At 56.3% G+C, this 22884-nt stretch overlaps 2 protein-coding genes across 5 annotated transcripts in view; one reads left to right on the forward strand and one right to left on the reverse strand.

Moving 5' to 3' along the window:
* LOC110573273 (signal transducer and activator of transcription 5B) overlaps positions 1–22884 on the forward strand; it is an 871639-nt gene that overhangs the window by 674413 nt on the left and 174342 nt on the right. The gene's annotated exons all lie outside the window — the stretch shown is intronic.
* On the reverse strand, positions 14199–14621 carry LOC110573235 (alpha-synuclein-like). Of its 4 annotated transcripts, XM_021681703.1 has the most exons (3): positions 14501–14621; positions 14415–14458; positions 14199–14381 (listed from the first exon to the last, which is right to left on the reverse strand). In XM_021681703.1, exons 1-3 carry the CDS (start codon positions 14619–14621, stop codon positions 14199–14201), a joined length of 348 nt encoding a protein of 115 aa, XP_021537378.1. The 4 variants fall into 4 exon arrangements, with proteins under 4 accessions (XP_021537378.1, XP_021537376.1, XP_021537379.1 ...); XM_021681701.1 differs by having other exon boundaries at positions 14415–14621; XM_021681704.1 differs by having other exon boundaries at positions 14199–14233; positions 14318–14621.

Below are 22884 nucleotides of genomic sequence, written 5' to 3' on the forward strand. Positions count from 1 at the left end.
ACCCAAGGGGGCAAAGGGAGCGTGATGAGGTCCATTTCAAACAAAGCAGCATTGGGCGCCTGGGTGGCTTAGTTGGTTGAGCGACTGCCTTCGGCTCAGGTCATGATCCTGGAGTCCCGGGATCGAGTCCCGCATCGGGCTCCCTGCTCAGCAGGGAGTCTGCTTCTCCCTCTGACCCTCCCCCCTCTCATGTGCTCTCTCTCTCTCATTCTTTCTGTCTCAAATAAATAAATTTTTTTAAAAAATCTTAAAAAAAATAAATAAATAAAAATTTAAAAAAAAACAAAGCAGCATTAAAATACAGGGATGTCTGGAAGAGTGTCACAAATGTCCGCACCCCAAGAGGCCGACACCTGGGACTTGGCCACAGAGCAAAGCTCAGAGAGGAAGAGTTGGACCTTGGGGCCCGGGGGAGCAGGGAGAGGGAGGCAGCGGTGAGGTTAGGGGAGTTGCGCCGGGGGAAGCCAGGGCCCCATGCTCAGCCTCGCAGCAGGCACTGACAGTCCTGTGACAGGCAGGCATGTGGCGCTTGCTGCGGCCGCTGGCCAGAGGGGTGACTGCAGAAACCCTACCTCCCTGTGCCCAGTGCCCGCCGGGTGACATTCACAAACATTGACAGTGTGTGAAGCCATCCCCACCCCTGACCCACGTGGCTCCAGATGTCCCTTGCTGTGTTGGCCACCCAGGCCGTGGCAACAGTTGGTATTTTCAGTAACGACCTGGGCCCTGCTGCCTGCGTCGGCTGAACACAGCCTCTTCCCTCTCTCTCTCTCTCTCTCTCTCTCTCTCTCTCTCTCACGCACACACACGCACACACGCCTGTGCCACCCCTCCAGGCCCCTCATCTGCCACACACCATCTTCCTGTTCCGACTCACTTCTCTGGAACCTTCCTGCCTGACTCCTCAGCTCTAACCTGCTCTCTTCTGGGCTTGCCAACTCCCTTCCTCACACTGAACTGTGTTCCTTTTCACTTCCTGGATCTGTGTGCGTGCTCTCTGCCTGGACTGCCCAAGGCCCGGGGGGGGGGGGGGGGGGGCCCCCCTGAGGGCCCGGCCTGAGCCTCCCTCCCCCCTCGTGGGGACAGAGAATTCCTGAGCTCAGGGACATGTGACCTCCTCACAGCCCTCAGAAGAAACCGACCCTGATGACACCTTGATTTCGGACCTCTAGCTTCCAGGACTGTGAGGCAATACATTTCTGTTGTGCAGGCCACCCGGTTGGTGATACTTTGTTGCCGTGGCCCTAGGAAACTGCTACATGGAAGTTCTGACCCGTGGGCTTTCGACGGTGTCTGGTGGTTTGAGGGGCAGCCGTCCCGGAAGCCAGGTGGAGCAGCGAGGGTGCAGTACCAGCGACAGGCTCCAGGTGGCGCCGCGAACACCTAGCGGGAAGCGAAGGTGGCAACTCCATACCCCTCCTGGAGGGGAGGACCCCACTCCCCCACACTCCTGCCGTCCCTAGCCCGAGCCACGCCAACCTCCCGGGCACTGTGTCTGGGGCCCAGGGCACAGTCCTGCCCACAGAGGGCACCCTGGGAGGTTACTCCCCTCACATTGCGGCCGACCCCCTCCTAGGCTGCACCGAGCGAGTCCCCACCTACATTCTGCACTCTTTCACCTGGAGGGAGAGGTCATCAGAGTTATGTTCTGGCCTGCACACCGTCCCAGCAGGAGGAAGGAACCGGAAGAAAGTACCGCATGCAAGTGTTTTAAGGGGGTTTCCGCTTGCCAGTGGGGAAGAGGCTTCAGGGGAATGAGGTTTTCCTGGCCAGGCCTAGGAGAGCTGCCTGCCCTGCCAGCGAGGGGACGGGGGATTTTGAAATCTCAGTGCAATTTATGACAGGCGGGCTGAGGACACAGCCCAAGAGAGCCGACAAATACCTGCCGTGGGGCTGATTAAACCTCTGTGATATACAGCCTCTGGGCTCACAGGGCCTGCCTGGATTCCGGGGCTAATTGTGCTCCCCTGGCCAGGCTGCCAGCCTGCTGCAACCTGCCCGGCCTGACCCAGCCTCCCCAGCTCTCCCCTCAGGAGCCACACTGCTCCAGCTAAGCTATGACTCCCAGGCAGAAAATGTGGACAGGTGGACACTTTTGAGGGCACCCCTGCTGTGAGCATCGGCAGGCCAGCACCCCTTGCCTATAAAACGGCAGCATGACTCACCCTCGCTGGACCTACACTCGGACAGGACCTGGCTCACATGTTCTCTTTAACAGAAGAGGAAATTGAGTCCCAGAAGGGGTGAGTGGACTTGCTTCAAAGTACATGGAAAGACAGTGAAGAGCTGTTTCTAGAAGCTTCCTTGCCTCCCTCTTTACCCAGCTGCCCAGGCCACCTCTTCAGACTTGCAACCTCATTTATTGAGACCTTCCTATGTGTCAGGTGCTTTGCACATAGGATCTCTTTTAAACTTCATAACACCCCATGAGGTGGGCACTGTTATTAACCTATTATCCCACTTCATAGATTAGAGAACAGGCATTGAGAAGTTTCATAGCCAGACAGGAAACCTACACTTGTCTGACCCTGGAGCCCAAGTCCTTAACCACTGCCCTATCCCCCCATCTCCTTAAAGCCTGCCAAGTCCTCTTTTGAACTTCTGGGTGGGGAGGGGGTTTTTCAGATTCTGGGAAGGACTCCTGGGGGGACTTGGGGTTGCCCAGCCCCTAACAGCTGGAGTGCCAGGCAGGAAGGTGCCAGAGCCAGAGAGGCTGGGAGGGAGGGATGTGAAGAAAGGGGGAGAACTGAACCTGAACTGAGTTCTGGAAATGACCAAGTGAAAGCAGAGCAAAAGAGCGTGCACGTACCCAGGTGTCTGTCTGTCTGTGATTTGCACAGACAAAGCCCTCTTGCTCCCACCTTCCCTGAGAGAAGGCCAAGGCTGCAGCAGGGAGCCGGGCTTGGACGGTGGAGGGAGCCACCCATGTAAAGGCAGACTCACACCAGAGCTGGAGAGCTGATGGAGGCCAGGGTTCCTGCCTGCCTGTCTGTCTGTCTGTCTGTGTGTCCACCCCTAGGGAGCTGGAGGGGGTGGGGGATGGAGGGAGCACCCAGGCAGGGCCCCAGGGCTCCACCTCCACCACCAGTGCTGAGTGATGAATGGACTTCAGGGCTTGGGTCTCCGTGGGGCCTCGGGCACTGCAGTGGGGTGGAGCTCTCCGCCTGCCTGTCCCAAGAGCTCTGGCTGGAAAGGGGCCTTGGAAGCCGAACAGTGCAGAGCAGGGAGCTGTTTCAGCTGCAGGCTGGGAAGGGGTCCTCAGGAAAGAGCCGCTTTTGCCAGAGGGTTAGTGGGAGTGAAGGGTCTAGGCCTGTCCCCAGGCTTGGGCAGGGCATGAAGGGCTCCCTCACTAGATCCTTAATGAGCCCAGTTACACTCTGGTATTTTCCCCCATGCCTGCCAACATCTACCCTCCCACCTTCCCCAGCCAGGTCCTAGGCCCTGCCTCTGAGAAGGGAGCCCGGCTGGCTGGCCAACCTTGGGCTAGTCCCTGTCCCTCTGGGCTTCAGTTTTCCCTCTTTAAAGAGAGGGGGGTTGGGCTGGGCTAATCTCTTAGGTCCTTGGCAGGCAGTGGTGCCACCACCACTCCCAGCAGCTGCCTCTAAGGCGGGGGTGAAGGGAAGACCAGGTCGTACTGGTCTGCCGCAGCCACCAGAGAGAGGCGGGGTGGGTTTGGAGAAAGAACTGCCCGTGGTGGGCGCCCCTTGCACTCTGGGCACTGTGCAAACTGCACCTCCATTGACCCTCACAACAACCCTGGAGGCATTAGAGATGAGGAAACTGAGGCTCAGAGTCGAAAAGAGAGGCAGGTGAGTAGGGCCAGTCCTCTCCCATCCTGTGATGCAGGCGGAGGGGGTGCATGCCCCAGCAGCCCCCATCCCACTCATTCACAGGATCACCAGCAGGAGCTGGGGGTCCTGCCCCTCCCCACCAACCCAGCTGCGGAGAGAAGTGTCTGGAAGAAGAGAGGCCTTGTTTGTTCTTGTCCTAGCAGAGTGTGAGCCCTCCTGGGCCTGGCTGCCAGCTCAGTGCCCCTGAGGAGCCACCACTGAGCGTATTGGTCTCTCCTGCCACCTCCCCTCTCCCAAGGCTGACACCTTTCCAGGGTGAGGAAGGGGGAATTAGCCACTTCAGTGCTTGGCCACCACAGGGTGGCATCTACCCCCACCATTCTGTGGGCTCAGAGAGCTGGAGTCACACCCAGGTCACACCCCAGACTCCCCACAGGAGCCAGAGACCCCCCGCTAGAGGAGTAGGATGGCCTGAGTAGGGCCAGCCATGCCAATCCCCAGCCCATACCTCCCCGCTTTGCCAGGGCAGGAGGCTCCAGGTGTCAGGGGCCGGGTGGGGGGTTTCCACTGGGCAAGCCAAAGCAGCCATGTCTGCCTTCCCATCCAAAGTGGTGACAGAGGCAGCCCATCACCTTCCCCTGGGGATGCTGGGTGCTGGGGATTTCAGGAGTAAACTGGCTGAGAGGTGCTGAAAGCCTAAACTCAGCTCCAAGGAAGGGAGAGAGAGGGCATGGGAGGTGAGGGAGAGCCATGGTCCAGAGATGAGGTCACCGTCCCCCACCACTTCCCCTCCCCCAGTGTGCTCTGTCCTCACCCCTATCGGCTGGGTGTCCCAGAGGGCCTCCTGCCATCCTGACACCCCCAAAGATAGGGGCTGCCTCTCCTGGGCAGTGATCTCCCTCAAAAGAGCCTCAAGCCACCCTCAGGAAGGAAGTCCTTCTTGCTATCTAACCACAGTGACCACACAGAGAAGCTGCCTCTAAGATGGTGATGGGGAGGGGCGGTTAGGAAGGGAGTACTAGCTTCAGCACCCCCTTTTCTAGCCTCTGCTGCCAGGCCAGGCCTGGGAAACCTGATTGTTGTGCAGGAGATCCCCTTACCTCCACCCCTCTTAGCATCAGGACCAGGATCTTGGTGCCCTCGCCTCCTCATCCATGGCTTGCTTGCCCAGCCCAGCTCCCCACAGGCTGAGCAGTAGCTCCCCAAACCCCATCCCCTGCCCGTGAGGGCTCCACCACCAACACTTCCAAGCTAGGGCTGGGGCATGAGTCCGGGGAGCCAGAGGGAGGAGGGGTGGGAGTCCCCAGACTGTTTGAGAGTTGTGCGTGGAAGGCAGCCCAGGAGGGCCCCACCTATGCCCTTTGCCAAAGATGAGGCTATGGGCTTGAAGGGGGAAGGGCGGACAGGAAGGCCTCCAATGACTGGGAATCCTGGAAATGGAGGGGGGTGGCGAGTATGCTCTTTGCACCCCCAAAAAGACAATGGGAGATCTCCCCTCCCCTACTCCTTCCATTCTATTTTATCCCAGGGGCTGACAGGGGTGGATTGATTTGGGGATTCTCTAAACTCCTTAGGAAAAGAAAGTGAGTTATTTGGTCGAGCTCCCTATCTCCAGAGCATGGTCCCCTCCTTAGGGTGGGGGGGGGGGGTCTCACCTTCTCTGCCCTTCCAGCCTCCCTTCCCCTAGGGAGAACTGGAAGTCCTTGCCATCACTCTTGTTGTCTCCCCTCCCAACCTCCGGCGTTTGGCTAAGTTGCGGTTCTTGCCTGCCCACCTCCCCCACCCCACAAGGTGGGGCCGGGTCCTTGCGGCTGCCCGGCTGCCCGGCTGCCCGGCTGCCCGCAGCCCTACAGAGCCACCCACACCCCCAGCTCCCGCGCGCGGGCCCCTCGGGCGCTCAGCCCCAGCGGAGCTCTGTCTGGGATGGGGAGCCGGGAGTGCGGTCCCGCGGCCAGCGCTGCCGCCTACCTGAAGGGCGCTGGCGACCCGAGCGGGGCCGCATCCGGCTCCCCACGGCCCCCCAGGGCGATCCGGATTCCCGGCTCCTGGAGGTGCGTGGCGGGGTGAGTCCCAGGCCTGCGAGTCCCGGGGCAGCCGCCAGTCTCCCGAGCCCGCCCCTGGCCGGCCGGCGCAGAGCAGGTGCCAGGAGCCGCGCCGCTGGGAGCGGAGCTCAGGCGAGACCCCGGAAAGGAGCTGCGCGGCGGGGCTCCCCAAGAGGACAGGCGAGGGGAGACCCAGGGGTGCTCCTGCAGAAGGGCTGCGCCCATTGGTGAGTATCCTTATCCCTGGCCGGCCAGGCATGAATGCCCCTTGGCGTCCGAGGGGCCCTAGAGCTCAGGGAAGGGAGTCCCAAAGTGGCCATCTCCCAGGGCTCTTCTGTGATCTCCCCACCCCCTGCAAATTGCCCCTCTTTTGGGCGGAAGCTGGGAGAAAAGGAGGAAACTGACATTCAGGGAGCACCTACTGGGTGCCAGGAGGGATGGCCTTCAATCCTCATAACCACTCTGCCTGAACTGGTGTGATCCCCATTTTACAGCCCAGGAAACTGAAAGATTGTCACTGGCCCCCAGTCACACACCAAGTGAGCACCAAGCGGGAGACTCAAGACTGCTCCTAGGATCCCTTTCCGGAGGTCAGGGGAGACAGCCAGCGGGGGAAACTTCACCCGTGTGTGTGGCTGGGGATCTTTTCTGATTTCTCCCAGGGCATCAGTGCATGGTGTCTGGCCCAGAGGGGCGGCACAGGGCAGGGGCATGAAGCCAAGCAGGGGTGGGCAGGAGGCAGGGGCTGGAGGCATGACCTCCTGAGAGTGCTCTGCCATCTTTCTGTTAATGGAGAGGCAGTAATAGGGTAAGAAAGTGAGTCTCAAAGAAAGGGGGTAGAAATGGCTCTTGTATCCCAAGAAGATGCGTCAATACAGCTCACCCCCGGGCGCCTGGGTGGCTCAGTTGTTTAAGCTCAGGTCATGATCCTGGAGTCCCGGGATCGAGTCCCGCGTCGGGCTCCCTGCTCAGCAGGGAGTCTGCTTCTCCCTCTGACCCTCCCCCCTCTCGTGTGCTCTCTCTCTTTCTCTCTCTCAAATAAATAAATAAAATCTTAAAAAAAAAAAAAAATACAGCTCACCCCCTGTTGTGCTCACCCCCATTGTGCTCAGGGCATTGTGTTTACCGGGCCCTGTAAAGAGGAAGTCCCACCTTGGGGAGCCCTGGCCAAGCCTCGCCCACTGGGGCAGGGCACCTGGCTGCCCCTCAGTTGAGCAGAACTTCTTCCCTGTCCTCACACCCATCAACTCACTCCTGTCTTGAGGCCTTTGCCACTGCTGTTCCCTCGGCCTGGAACCCTCCCCTAACCTTCACAGGCTTGTTTCCTTGTGGCTCAGGCCTCAGCTCCAATGTCCCCTCTCCAGGCCCCATTGTCCCCGCCCATTATTCTTTGTTCCAGCCCCGGGCTATTTCCCTCCTGGCACATCCCCCACGATGTCCTTCTGCTTGGACACTTACCTGTCTCCTCCAGAGGGCACGGCCTTTACCTCCCAAGTGTCTAAAGCAACCAGCCCAAAGCTTGATGTGTAGCTAACAGATGCTCGATAAACAGTTGTTGAAGCAATGCATGAGTTCCTCCCCACTCTAAAAGTAAATCCATATTACATTGCACACTTCAGCGAGGCGAATTGTATGCTCCGTGAATTAGATCTTAATAAAGCGGTTACTATAAAAAAGCCCAGGGTGGGGCTGATAGTCACCGCACACATACGCCTCACCGTCCGGCCTCTAACTTGATCCAGTCACACCTCTCCCCGGCACAGTCCGCATCCTGTGTCTGGCCGTGGAGGGTCACAGTTGCTCAGACTTGGAAGGGGTCTTAGAGGTCATCCTGTCCCTTTTGTAACTTGTCCCTGACAAGTTACCCTCTGGCCTCTGCTTGCTTGCACATGCCACAGGGAGCTCCCTGCCTCACAAGACAGAATATTCCATCGTTGGGTGGTTCTCAGTGACAGAAATCTTATCTGTATGGGAGCCTGAAAGCTGCTTTCCTATAATGTTCCTGCATGGGTCCTAGATCCGCTCCTTGGTCGAGTGGAAGAAACGTATACCACCTTCCACAGTCAGCTGAACATGGCTGACAGCTTCTTCCTAAGGGGTCCCTTCTCCCAGCTCAAGAGACCCATTTCCCTCAACCCTTCTTCCCCTGACATGGCCACCTTCTCCAGGAAGCCCCTCCTACGTGCTCCCAGGACACTCTGCGTTGGTCCCTAACACTGTACTTTCCACATCGTATTGAAATGTCTTCCCCAAATCCTGCCCCAGCCACCCCTCTGCACTAAGTGGGGGTAGTTCTAGGCCTTTATTCACTCCCTTCTGCCCAGGACCTTATGTGGTGACCAACTGAGCCGAACTAAGCAATTAATAAAAATGCATTCCCAGGGGTTTTATTATCCTAGTCACATCCCTCTAAACTGATTTAGGCTTTCAATGTCCTCCTTAAAACAGAACAAGGGAGAGAATCACTGCCCCCCATCCTCAACCCTGTTTTCTAAGAATGCTGTCCACCCCTTAACTTTTCTGCACTCTTTAGTCAGCTCTATACAGAACTGGGCGGGGGCGGGGCGGGGGGGGGGGTCCATGAAACCCCTCGGGGCTATTTTTCCGAGATACGCTGGCAAGCTCAGCCTCCCCACTTAGTCGCCAAGAGAGCAGTTTCTTGAACTGTGAGCACCAGACCTAGGTTTCGGCTTGCTGGAGCTCCCATTCTGCCCACAGCCTGTTGAAATCATTCAGCGGGACCACAGGTACCAACCAGCTTAGTACCACGGCAGGGACGTGGCTTTACCCAGCTACCTGGGTAGGAAGAACACGTGGCTGAACTCCAACCCCGCACACAGACAAAACACTGTCATTAACTGTGGGCCTTCTGTATCCTGTACTCTTCCCACACCTCTATCCTCCCATAGTCCTCAAAGGTCAGTATTCCGCTCAAAAATAAGGAAATGGAGGCTCTGAGAGGTTAGTTCAACTGCCCCAGGTCACACAGCTAGAAAGAGGTGGAGTTGAAATCCATCTGGTTGACTCCAAGCCCTAGGCTGTCTTTGCTCCAGGTCCTGGTGCTTCTAAAGGCTTTATCTCACAATGCCTGGGGACTCTTTTCCCCTAATGGTGGGGTGAGGAGGAAGGAAACACGGAAAGCTTCTTCATAATAATGGGAGCTGGAGGGGCGGGGAGGTGGTGCTTTGCTCCCTCACCTACCTACCACTGTCGGAGGAGGGCTTCAGGCCCCAGGTTATTGCCTCCCCCCGCCCCCCAGCCAGAAAATGACCCTTAGTCCAAATAAAGCCACCTAGTCTCTAGTTGGGCCACTCAGTTCTCATGGCAGCCCAGTCTCATCCCATTATTTCCTCTTCCTCGGCCTTGTCTGTGAGGAATCCCCAGCCCTAGAACAGTGCCTGGCACTCCAAAGAGAACCAACCCATGTTGCTGGATTTGAGGAACGAACTGACTCTCATTGTGAGAGCCAGAAATGGGTTGGGTTCCTTACTCTGGCTGTGTGGGCTGAGGCAAGTGACTTTCCCTCTCTGAGCTTCAGTTTCATTATCTTTAGAACGGGGCCATGAATACGTAACAACTAAGCCCAGGGTAATGCGAGATCATCCCTGCAGAGTGCCCGACATCATATGCATCCAATTAATAATATGGGCATCCTTAATGAGGTGTTCGGTCCCCGCTTGAGAGACCGGGCACTGGGGCTTAAAAGGGGGACGGGACTTATGTAGCCCATGGTACCAGCTTGGAATCGGCCTGTACAGGACAGGAGCCTGGTTGTGTCTGCCTTCAGGCTGAGCCCTCTTCCCAGCCCCATGGGGCCTTCCCTGAGTGCTCAGTAAATATAATTTCTACCACAAAATTATGAGATGGTTATACTAATCATTCATAGTAATAATACCAAGAGCCCCGGCTGAAGCAAAGCCTACAGCGAAGAGGCTCAGGTAAGGAGCTGTAGACCCCTGCCCAGCTGGCTGCTTCTAGTCTGCTCATGGCCCCACTGGGGCGGGGGTACGCAGAGTGGTTCCGGGCCCCTGGGTTCCAGGAGGGTGAGAGAAGTCCCAACCTCAGGTGGGCCTGTCCCGTCCATCACAGCTCCTTTCTGTTCCGTTGCTGAAAGGGCAAACTCACTAAAGACTTGAACAAGTCCGCCATGATCCCTCCCCCAACGGGGCCAGCCTTTTGCCTCCCAAAATAGCCCAGAGCCACCATGTGCCCAGGGCGGCTCCCCACTGGTTGCAAATCCCCCTGAAATTAAATCCCCATCCTGCCCCAAGCAGGATGGCACCACCCCCTGCCCTGCTGAGCTCCAGGGCTGGCCAGGCTCCCCCCAGTGGAAACCGGGACAGTCGTCCTTCACGGTGACCGAGACATAAATCCCCAAATAATGAGACAGGCGCTGGGAGCACAGAACCAGACACGGTGTTAATTGGTTCACTTCTGGGCAGGCATGATGTGGAGGCAACAGCAACAGGCCTTGGTTTCCCAGCCAGCAAAATGGGGTGGGGGGTGCTGTGATGACGTCCTGTGTCCCTCGCTGGGCTGATTTTCTGTGCCCTCTGACCGGCCTCCCACCCAGACTCACCAGCAGCTCTTCCCAACCTTCCTAGAACACTAACTTCTCAGATGTAAAAGGGAAGAATCGGGGTCCACTTGTCCAGGTCTCGAGGTAGGGAGGCCCAAATCATCCCTCCCATGATCTAGAACCATCTTCTTTCCTCTAAAACCAAACCAAAAGGCTCAGTCCACCTCAGCATGCAGGAGGATGGGGGGTGGGGAGGCAGGAGGGCCCAGCGGAGCCTCCCTGCTCCTTGTGTGAGGCCGGTGATGGATTCCTGGATGAGCAAGAGGTCCTCAGTTTGCAGTAATCAGAATGAGATTATCACATTAAACTCTAAAAGTCTTTGCTCAAAAAGTAGCAGTGACAGCTGACACCCTTGACTCCCCAGACTGCCACCATCACCCTCTCTTGGACCGTGGCCAGATGAGCTCCAGATACTGGCCACGTGGAGGCTCCACTGCACTGGGCTAGAGGCAGGGGGATGGACAGAATGACTTCTCCAGGTCTGGGCTGCTTCTGAGTTGCGGTGAGATGGCAGGGGGAGGAGTTGGGGGAGAGGGTGAGCGTTGTCTGGGGGACGGGAGCATTGTTTGGAGGGCCTCAGGGGAACCCAAGTAACTTGGGACCCGGCAGTCGTGCACTGATTACAACTCTGCCACTTACTATCCCGAGCCTGGGAACACGCCCCTTTGCTCCACACCGCAGTCTCCTTGTCTGTGAAATGGGGATAACAATGACAATAACTGATAATAACTCCCTAACCCAAGGCTGACAGCTGAGGAGATTAACTAAGACAACATACGGACCAACCCCTGCAAGCTGCGAGGAGCCATGGTCCCGTGAAGGATGACGTTGTTACAGCAGGAGGGACTGTGATCAGACTGCAGAAAGAACTTCCTCACAGCTGTGCATTAGAAACCAATGGGGCAAGAAGAGAAGCCAGGCACACAGGTCTGGGTGGGACCCCCAAAATGTCACCCACGATCCCCCCTCCCGCCCAGGGTGCCCATCCCCATGTCCAGACCAAACCCCTCCCTTCCTGCCCATTGCCTCGCAAGGCTGACAGCCTGTCCCCACTCTTTCCCAGTCCAAAGCTGTATCCAGCTTGTGTTTGTTGCCAACGCAACGGAAATTATTTCAACCTCCTCACCTGGCTTGGCAAAGCTGCCTGGGTTCTATAGGAGAGGCCGGAGCTGGAGGAGAGGAATCTGGGAACTGGGGTGCCTACAGCAGGGTGGCCCCCTCCCCAGAATATTAGCTTCAATAGCAGCAATCGAGAAGGCAGTCAGCCTACTGGGGGGACTTCCCCATACTGCCCCATGGGAGGGAAGGGAAAGGCTGAGGGCCCGGGGGTCCTCACCAGGACCTTGGCTACCTTCCCTCTTACTTAAAGAGCTGCATTCAGAGCAGGCCGGCAAAGGCCCTGACTACCAGCCAGGATCAACCCTGAAGAAACTAAGATCTTTGCATTTTCTTGACCCACCCTTCATTTCCTGATGCTCTTATTTAGTTAGTCTGTTCAACAGAATCCTCTCACCCTGGCCCACCCCACTGGACCCTGGGGCCCTTCCCCTTCCTCAGTATTAGAAGCTGGATCCAGAAGGATGGAGGCAGGGAGAGGCTGAAAATGACCCTGAGATCTCAGCGTCACCCCGAGCAGGAGGGAGGGAGATGGTGGGGTGGCCCTGGTCTACCTTGCTGGCCACGGAGAAGTGCCGACCACATCAAGGAGTCCTCCTCTCTAATTGGCATGTGGGCGGAAGCACAAGGCCCTCGCTGGCCATGAAGGAGGCCTTTCAAAACCAGCCGAGAAGTTCCAAGAACGCCCCTGGGATGGGCTGCGTCAACATGTCCCAGGCCCCTCAGGCCCTCTGTCCGGCCCCAGGGCTGCTCAATGGCCTGAGCTGGGAGGCAGTGTGGGGCCCCGGGACAGACACCAGGCACTGGAGTCGTCAGATCTTGGGCAAGTGGCTTCACCTCTCTGATCTATAAAATGGGCCCAATGGTATCTGCGTCATGTGGTTATTGGGGAGATTAAGGGACGATGTAGGGAGATGCCTCCCTTTGTGCCGACCACAGAGTAGGGAATTAGGAAACTCGCGGAGTAAACATCTGTTGGACACCAGCCACAAGCCAGGCCCTCCATTCTTCGCCCAGGGGATCCAGCACTGAACAAAAGTCCTGAGGGGCTGTTATGGAGCTTGCAATCTAGGGGCGATGGTCATGGTCACTAAGTAGATAACCACACGAGGTCAGGGAGGATGAGTGGCCAGGAAAAGCCTCTCTCAGGAGGGGACAGTTCAGCCCAGACCTGGCTGACATGAGGGACAGGCCTGCCTCGGGGTCCTCGACCGTGGCGGCTCACTGGACTCCCAGGGGCAGCTCTGAAAGCTTCTGATCGCTGGGCCCCTCCCGAGGGGTTCTGACGGGACGGGGCTGGGGTGCCGCCTGGACAACGAGATTTTAAATTCTGTCCAGGTGATCCTGATGTTCAGCCAAAGGTGAGAACCCCTTGCTCTGCAGTTTTCCCAAGTGCCTGTCCATGTAATTTGTCTGGCATCCTGGGCTGGGCCGCAACCCTCTAGAGATGTCTAGAGATATGTTTAGGAGACGAAGTCTGAGCTCTGAGCTTGGCACTGAGAGCCCCCCACTACTGACCGCAGCCACGCGCTCATGGGACCATCTGCCGCTTCGGGACATGCTGACGCATCTCTGCCCTCAGCCTGGGAAGCGCCGCCTTCCTCCCAGTGAGGTCGTGGGCATGCTCCTAGGCTGATCATGGAGCCTGAAGGGCCCCACTGCTGTGGGCTTAGGATCGGTTTCCTCGCTCCCCTCGGCTCCTTGGCCAGAGCCCCTGTGCCACTCTGTCCACGCGTCCTGCCCGACCAGACCCTAGGCTCTCCAACCACATGGCACCGTTTTAATTTAACATTTTAGATTTGAAGCCACAGTATCAATTGCACACAAGGACCCTGCTACCATATAATCACTTCAGTGAGAGGGAAGCACTGAAATGCTGAGTAGGGGCAGGTACAGATAACTTCAATCACTGCTGATGGAAGAGTTTAAAATACACTGTAAAGGGCGCCTGGATGGCTCAGTCGGTTAAGCGATCCTGGAGTCCCGGGATCGAGTCCCGCATCGGGCTCACTGCTCGGCGGGGAGTCTGCTTCTCCCTCTGACCCTCCCCCCTCTCATGTGCTCTCTCTCATTCTCTCTCTCTCAAATAAATAAATAAAATCTTTAAAAAAAAAATTTTAAAAATTAAAAAAATAAAATACACTGTAAAGGGCGCCTGGGTGGCTCAGTTGGTTAAGCAACTGCCTTCGGCTCAGGTCATGATCCTGGAGTCCCAGGATCGAGTCCCGCATCGGGCTTCCTGCTCGGCAGGGAGTCTGCTTCTCCCTCTGACCCTCCCCCCTCTCATGCTCTCTGTCTCCCATTCTCTCTCTCAGATAAATAAAAAAAAAATCTTAAAAAAAAAAATACACTGTAAAAACGTTGAGAAAATATCATGACTGGGCATGTTGGAACTGAGTACTTGTACAGGATGGAACATCTTTCGGTAGGTCTCAAGAAACTGGGAGCAGGGCGCCTGGGTGGCTCGGTTGGTTAAGCGACTGCCTTCGGCTCAGGTCATGATCCTGGAGTCCCTGGCTCGAGTCCCACATCGGGCTCCCTGCTCGGCAGGGAGTCTGCTTCTCCCTCTGACCCTCCCCTCTCTCATGTGCTCTCTCTCATTCTCTCTCTCTCAAATAAATAAATAAAATCTTAAAAAAAAAAAAAAGAAACTGGGAGCAAAAGTATTCCTTAGGCTTCGGGTTCATAGTCTTGAGACCCTTCCTCAGAAGGCATTTCATATGCCTCATTGTCAGGATCAACGGGCATATCTTCCAGAATTCCTTCCTGTGGGCCTCCTTCTTCACTCTTGCCCAGCTGATCCTTTTTGCCAAAGCCAGTGGCAGCTGCGATGCTCCCTGCTCCCTCCACGGTCTTCTGTGCTACTGCTGTTACCCCTGTGACCACCGCCTCACCAACATTTGTCACTTGCTCTTTGGTCTTCTCAGCCACTGTTGTCACACCATGAACCGCTCCTTCCTTGGTTTTGGAGCCTACATAGAGAACACCTTCTTTTGTCTTTCCTGCTGCTTCTGCCACACCTTGTTTGGTTTTTTCAGCAGCAGCCACGACTCCCTCCTTGGCCTTTGAAAGTCCTTTCATGAATACATCCATGGCTAATGAATTTCTTTACACCACACCCCTCTCTCGGGTCCCCTTCTCGTCGTCGTGGTCTTCCTCCTCTTCCTCTTTCTCCTCCTCCTCCTCCTCCGCTCACTGCCCCCGCAGCCCAACCACCTGGCATCCCATAGGGTTTGCCTCGTCCTAGTTGAGGGAATACCAAATCTACCCAGCCTCTGCTGGGCACAGCTGTCCCCACACCTGCCAAAGGTGGCAGGGTTGTGACCCGCTCCGAGAGATCCTTCTTCCATCCCTCCTCCCAGGTTTCTTCCTCCGGACTCCTCTTGCGGAGTCTGACTTCCCTCTCTCCTATCGTACCCTTAGCCCTGCCCTGCAGGCCAGGCCCTGGGATAGGAGACATTGCACACTTGTGTTCTCTAAGGCATGGGTGTGCCAGAAGACACCCCTATCCCTGCTGAAGAATCAGGGTCCCCCCACTTCAGGGGCCTGGCATGATGGCCACCCCTTTCTTTTGGGAAGCAACATAGTACAGCCATAATGCCTGGGTTCAATCCTACCTCTGCCACTTTCTAACTGTGTGACCTTGGCCACCTCTGTGCCTCGGTTTCCCCATCTGTAAAATAAGAATAAATATTACCTCTCTTAGAGGGTCACTATGGGGATTAAATGAGCCAATAGTCATTAAGGGTTTGGCAAACAGGCACATGGTAATCACTATGTGTGAATGTTTAAAAATACACGATTCTATGAAGGTGATGCTTTAGTCCATCAACGAAGTGGGTCCTGACAATGCACCAGGTCTGGGAGGCAGGGATTAAGATTCCATTTTACAGGTGAGGAGACTGAGGATCAAGGAGAGGAAGGGACTGCCTGAGACGACACCCAAACCTCGAGTGTACAGCACTTCAAGCCTTCTTTCTCCTGGCACCCCCAGGCCCACCTCCCTCACTCCTCCGGCGCCTGGCCTGGCCCAGATGGGCTCTGTGCCCTGCACTGACAGAGGCCCCTTTGTACCCCTGCCCAGGGTCACACCCTGAGCTCAGAGCCACGGCCAGACAAGCGCCCTGTGTCTGGGTCTGTTTCACCGCCAGGCCTGCGGTCGCCCTGGCCTCTCCGGCCACGTGCTCTGGCTGGGCGGATCTGAAGGCCGTCCCCCACCCCAGCTAGCCCTTCCTCCCCAACCTCAGCAGTGTATCCCTGACCCTACCTCAGCTGCACTCAGCCAGGAGACAGACTGGGAGGCAGCCCCACGGAAAACACCCCATTCTTGGTCTCTACCCTGTGCAAATTCCGGGTGGTCAGAGTCTAAGATGTCTGGGGCCCCAGAGGAAGAGACTGGCAGGGGCTGAGGGGGTGGGGAATGACACGGAGGTTACTCTGGTTACCCTTTCTGTCTCCCTAATCTTTCTTCAATCTTTTGGCTTCCTTTACCACATGGACTGACATAACAGCCTCCTCACCGGCCTCCCTGCCTCCTCTTCTCCATCTCTCACCTTTCCGGTTTGTTCTCCATGCACCAGAAGGAGCCTTTTAAAAACAGAAATCTGATCATGTCCCTCTCCTGCCCTAAACCTCCAAAGCCTTCTCCCTCACCTTCATCTTAGGAGAATCCTTATCCCCAGCCTGCAAGATCTGGCCTCTGCCCACCTCCCGCAAACCCTCTCCTCTTCCAACCCGCCCTTCCACTGGATTCCTCCCACAGATTTACTGAGATAGAAATACAACTCTCCAGCTGAGGATGTTACCAGTAGATCTAACACTGATGATGGCTAGAACCAGATACAGAAAAACTCCTCATTGATGAAAATGGACAGAAGAATCCAGTCTTGACCACAAATGTTTTTTAAAATTTAAATCTTCCGGGCGCCTGGGTGGCTCAGTTGGTTAAGCAACTGCCTTCGGCTCAGGTCATGATCCTGGAGTCCCGGGATCGAGTCCCGCATCGGGCTCCCTGCTCGGCGGGGAGTCTGCTTCTCCCTCTGACTCTCCTCCCTCTCAGGCTCTCTGTCTCTCATTCTCTCTCTCTCTCAAATAAATAAATAAAATCTTTAAAAAAAAAAAAAAAAAAAAAAAAATTTAAATCTTCCAAAATCAGATGTGTTTACTGAGTCAGTCACACAATGGCTGAGACTAAGATCAGGCGCCTTCAATGGATGCCGAATTGATTGATGGATCAGATCTCGACAGCAACATTTTACATTTTACATTGATGCCGATGAAAATAATTCCAGTAAAATTAAAATGGAATATTAAAAAATGGAAATGTGTTTAGCTGTACCATATAGGAAAAATGGAAAAATCTGATCAAGAAATTAAGTTGGATGAAAAGAATTCAAACTGGAAACCACTTTCTAAAAAAGTCTTCAGTGCTGGTATGTTTTGGTTTAAAATGTTTGCCTTCAAAACATCCCGGGGGTCCAAATGTCCAGGTCAAAAGATCCTGTGCCCCTCAGATGTTTTTGTACCCCTCCCTCCCCTGCTCAGGATACTCCGGCCACACTGGGCTCTTTCTCTCCCTGAAGCACAGCGAGGTCCCCCTGACCTTGGAGCGTTCTCAAACCCTATTCTTTCTGCCTGGAGCACTCTTTTCCTCCCAGCCCCTACCTTGCCTTCTCATGGCTGATGCCGAAATGCCACCTCCATGAGCTGCCTTCCCTCACTGCCCTCCTTAAGGTAGAGTTCCTTCCTGCCTCCTTGCACTCCTTCTTCACCCTGTCTTATTCCCCCCTTGAATTCCCAGGGCAAGCCTAGCAAGTGTAACACATAGTAGGTGCTCAATAAATATTTGTGGGATGAATAAATCAGTGTCACGATGGTGAGGGGCATGGGAATGGGCTGGAGCTCACGAGGGCCCTTGGGAGAAAAAAGGGACAGGACAGAGATATACCCTTCCACCTCTATCCCAATCCCTGCCCCCCCCTATTCATGACACCAAGTTCCAGAGGAGCCCATTAGCAAGGGAGAAAAGAAGACAATGGCAGCCCTGCTTCTTCCCTGCCCCTTGCCCAGCTCCCCAAGGCCCAGGTCCCTTTGCCAACTGGCCAGCTGCACCCCGGCTGGGCTGCCCCCACCACCACCCGGCTCCCACTTTTGGCTGCGGGCTGGGCTATTTGGGGAAACTTCCTGATCTCCCCTCTGGCCTCTCCACCTCCACACCTCATCCTGAAGCCCCGGAATAGCTGTCCCAGCCTCAGCCTAGGGACAGTCGCATTCCCAATTAGCACCCAGATGGTTGAAACCATGTCTAAAAGCTTCTCATGTCCCTCTCCCCTCAGGAAGCTGCTAACTAGGACAGCAGATCTCAGAACGAGGTCACAAGAATGCTACCTGCCCCTACACTCCCTTTCCAACCGGGGACACACGGGTGGGGACCAGGAGCCTCTACTGCAGGCCAGTGAGGACAGAGGGAACGTGAAGGGGGGGTGAGATGTGGAGAGAAGTGGGTTCTTTTTGCTCAAGGGGCAGCTCTGGCCCAAGCCGGTGAGGGGGCCTGGCTGTGGGGAGTGAGGAGACCTGGTTTCAAATCCAGACTCTGCCTGGGTGGGGATTTCGTTACCTCTTCAGGTGCTCAGAGGGCAGGATGAGACAGTTCTGTATCTAGTACGGCTCCACAATCCAGGAACGGACCTTAGGGTCCCAGGGAGATGGTTCTGGGACAGATCCCTGGTGGCCGTAAGCCCATTAGAGCATTATTTCTCTGTTCGGGTCTCACGCTAGCCCTGACTCAAGCCTCAGCCAGACGGGTTAGGCAGGTGTGCAGACTTCTGCCACTTTCCGAAGACCACACCTGTGTGTCTCTCTCCTCTGAACAGCCTCACAGCCCTCCCCACCTGCTGCAGCAGCTCCCCCAAAAGAACCGGAGGGTTCCAGTTCCCAATATCGTCCCTCAGTGAGGGATGGGGTGGTGAGCAGTGTGACTCATACTCCCCATCCTGCCCGTCCTGCCCGTGGGAGGAGTCACGGACTGAGACCAGGAGGGGAGAAAAGTCTGAGGCTGGAGGATGGAGAAGAGGCAGGGGGGACCTGGGGGGAGGGCAGTGAGGGGAGTGGGACACGGCAGGCCCGGTCTGGCCTCTTGCCGGGGCATCTGAACTGGGGAGAACTATCTGTGGATTCGGTCCTCTCCCTGCCCAAGGAAACCTTAGTCAAAAAAACAAACAGCCAACACAGCTGCTCCTGTGTGAAAGGCCAGGGCAGTGAGGAGAGGCCGGCTGAGGTGGGGGCCTGGGGAGAGGACAGGGCGGCGGAGCAGGCCCCTCGCCCCAGGCCTGTTGGCAGAAGTGTTTGGAACAGGGCGGGGAGTCCGCCGGTGGTTTGGAGCAGGAAGCTGGGGCCTGGGGTGGGTGCGTTGAGCTTGGCTGCTTCGAGGAAAAGTGTCAAGTCAGCCCCTCTTCTGAGGGAGACTCCAAGTCCCCAACACCCTTCCTTCAGCTCAGGGTCAATCAGATCAACCAGACAGACAAGGGGCTCTCTTCTTGGTCGCTCGGAACCCCCAGCCCTGCTCCCCGGCCATGACCCTGGGCCTTGTCGCTGACGAAGAAGTCTGGAGCCAAAGCCCCCAAGTTCTGGAGTTCTCCACAGAGAAGCTGGGGGAGGTGGACTGACATCCATCCTCTTCAGAACTGATATTCCTCCACACCGGGCAGTGGAGTGGCCCAGAAGTGAGGCCAGCACCCCACCCCGTGCTTCGTCACCTTCTACACACCCAGAGACATCTGGACATCTGGCTGTCCTGCTCCTCTGGGACACCTCACGAGAGTAAGACAGATGGGGATCAGACACACCCAGACTTAGAGGGAGAGAGGGAGAGAGGTAAAGACAGACGAACTCAAGAGATGCCACACAATCAGAGACACAGAGCTGAGACAAGGAGAGAGCCTGAGAGGAAGTGTGTGTGAGTGACAGACAGAGGGGCAGAGACACACAGAGAAAAAGAAAGGGACTTAGAAAGAGGGGGACAGAGACACTCATACAGAGAAAAAGAGAGAGAGAAAAAGACACACTGAAAAGAGTAGGACCCAGAGACGGGGAGAGAAGGAGGGACAGATGGAAATGACAGGCATAGGTACAGGGGAAGGACCAAGCAGGGGACCCGAGGACAGATGCACTTACGAGCTGAGAGGCAGAAAGAGGCTCCCAGAGCTATGCAGGGACAGACTGAGAGACTCAGGGCCTGGGGACACTCCCGACAGACCAGGGGGAGGGGCAGGGGTGCTGAATGTCGAGTCCAGTGGGGTTTGCAGGGAGCCCCAGGAGGGCACTGCTGTCTTCTGTCCCCAACACCAAAGCGCTGCAGGCGTCTGGCTCCAAGCCACCCCCGAGTAAGCCAACTCTTGGCCACTGGAGCTGGCAGGTCATCCAAGGTGAATGAAAAGTCACCGATCAGGGAGGGTGACACGGTGGCTGTGGTGGAGGCAGGTGGGTGGCCCAGGTGCACGTGTCAGCGTGGGCCTGCAGGGGCCCCATCCCTGCCACTGCACTCGGAGCCGTGTTTGGGGTGTGCAAGCGCGGACAGCGCCATCTGCGAGCTCATGTAGGGGGACGAGTGCGCCTGGCTACGCGAGGGGGTCCAAGGGTGAGTGTGCCTGTGTCCAGCTCCATCAGGTCCTCCACGGCGCCAACGAGGCCAAGGCGGCGGGTCTGGTCCTCAAAGAGCCCAATCAGAGTTGATGAGCGTCAGAGTCGGCCCCCAAAAGGCCGTGCGTCTCTCTTCTCTGAACAGACGGTGTGTCCAGGTGCCACAGGGCACTCAGCTGGAGGCGAGACCAGTGTGCCGTTCATTCCCGCCAGGGATGACCCCCGCTGCCTGGCCAGCTGGCCCCCACACTCTTCTCCAGCCAAAGCCCAAGAGCCAAACTTACAGGAGGACCCACATTACAGACCCACGCCCCCTTCCTGGCTGCGGGCACCTCCTTCTCTCCCTCTCTGAGAAGGGCGGCAGGAGGGGTGGTGGGGTCTGGCCCTGACCTCCCCCCCGGCCCCACAGCCCTCCCCACCTGCTGCAGCAGCTCCACTGAGCTCCTGGGGCCCAGAGAGTGCCCACACCCTCCCCACGCTCGGGAGATAAGCGACTCTCTCCCTCTCATCCATTCCCTCTTAAGCATCACAGGACATTTGAAAAAACTGTCCCAATTTTAGGGTGGAGAATGAGGTCAGCAAGCCCAAGTGGGGACTGCTTGTTAGTGACAGCTGACAAGTCTCCATTTCACCTTGAAGCTCCTTCCTGGTCCAGGGGGGCGTGTCCTAAGCCCGGTTTTACAGGGGTGCTGCTTGACTGGGAGACCGAGTGAGCAGGAAGGGAATTCACCGAATAGCAGGTGCTGCCAGGCCCACCCCTCACATTTGTGGGGCCTGGGGCAAGAGAACGAGTGGGGGCCCACCTATGCATGGCTAAATATTTAAAAGTTAGAAACCAAGCCAACGCACTCTTAATTACAATGTGTTCTAACCTCCCATCTTGACAAGGACACTCTCAGAACAACCTGGAAGACCAGGTTCCAATGCAGATTTCTCTGACCCCGGGGAGTTTTGCGGGAGAACAACACTGTGTGGGGAGAGCTCCTTCCTGCACCACAAGGGACTCTGATGCACGCATGTGGATGCCCAAACTCATATCCTGGCTCCGTCCTCATGCTTGGCAAACAGCTGCCCCTTAGCCGTCACCAGGGGCCCCTCAGGTTTAGGGGTGCCCATGCTAGTGGGATAACTTGCATTGAGAACAGGCCCAGGGCGGAGGCTTGCATGGCAGCAAGCTGGTGACCATCTGGGCAGGGACCTCCAGAGTCACAGGTCTGGGGAATGTGATCTTGAAGGGGACGTACAGGCTCATCCCCTTGGCCTTGCTGACCCCTCAGTCCACAGGGAGAGGGATGGCCAGAGGAGGATGGGAGTGGAGCCCTTGAAATCACCCGGGGGGGGCACGGGCACTCCCTCCCCTGCCCAGGTTTAAGGGTGATTACTAGAGCCAGCCTTCCCCAGCAGCCTCCAGAGCCCGGGCCAGGGACTAAAGCTGTCTTTCCATTGGACGGCAGCTTGGACAATCCCCAAACAGGACTTTCAGTCACTTGTATTATTTATCTTCCTGGAAAAATTTAGTGCGGCTTGATCTCAACTTGTGGATTTCTGGAGGTGGGGAGGGCAGGGAGGTGATGACAACGGGGCATTTTTTTTCAGTTGGGTCTCTAAGCCACTCTGTTCCCTTAAGGCACAGGCCCAAGTGGGCTCCTGCTACCAGTGGCCCCTGCCATGTTGGGGCCGCCCTCCTCACCCCTGGCGACTAAAAGAGGAGGAGAGGGGCCCTGGGCAGCCCAGACAGATCCAGTTGAGATCCAGGGACAAGCAGGGGGCAGGGGCTGGAGGGGTGGTGGTGGTGAAGGGCATTGCACTCTCTGGCCAAGTTTAAAAAAAACTTCCACACCCCCCCCGCCCCCCCTGCAGATCGGCTTTGCTGTCCTACACAAGAGGGGACACTTACACTTGTTGAGCTCTCACCAGGCGCCAGGCACTATGCTAAGCGCTCTCCGTGCGTATTCTCATTTAATCCTTGCAGCCACCCTATGAGGTGGGTTCTATTATTATCCCCATTTTACAGGTGGGGAAGCAAATTCAAAGAGGTTAAGTAACTTGCCCAAGGTCACACGGTAGGTACAAGTGATAGAACTCAAGTCTAACTGACCACAACGACCCTGCTTTTTCCACTACAGCACACTGCCTCCCAGAAGCAAGAAGCGGGCACAGAAGCAGAAGGGATGAAGGTCAGATATGAGAAAGAACTTTCTGACAATGACAGTTTGTGTGGTGGAAGGAGACAACGGAATGGGGAAACTAGACATACACAGGAAGCCCTCCCACCTGCATTGGATCTCTGTCTGTCCTTGGGCTTGTGATGATCTCTAGAAGGTCTGTGGGGTCCTGGCTGGATCCAGAGGGCAGCATCCTGACTTCCCTTTTTTCTACAGTCTGGGGTCCTCTGCTTTACCCCAGCCCAGCACCAAGGCCCAAAGTCTGACTCTCCCTTGTGGCTCAGAGCTCTAAGCATGACATCTGAGCTGTCAGCCCCAGACCTCCTCTTCCAGGAAGCCTTCCTTGAGTACTAGGAGGCAGAACACTTTTCCTACAACCCAAACCCCAACATGGAGCGTACAAATGCACCCCGCATCTGCAGTAAGGCTCCCTTCGGTAATCACCTTTTCCACCTGGCTCTGGGACATCAACACAGAAAAGATCTAGGCAGTCCCCAGGCTCTCTGGGCTACCCAGACCATCTGGATGAAGCCTTCCTTGAGTCCCCCCCCCCC

This window comes from Neomonachus schauinslandi, chromosome 15 (genome assembly GCF_002201575.2).
Source record: "Neomonachus schauinslandi chromosome 15, ASM220157v2, whole genome shotgun sequence".
In the NCBI taxonomy this organism is placed as follows: domain Eukaryota; kingdom Metazoa; phylum Chordata; class Mammalia; order Carnivora; family Phocidae; genus Neomonachus; species Neomonachus schauinslandi.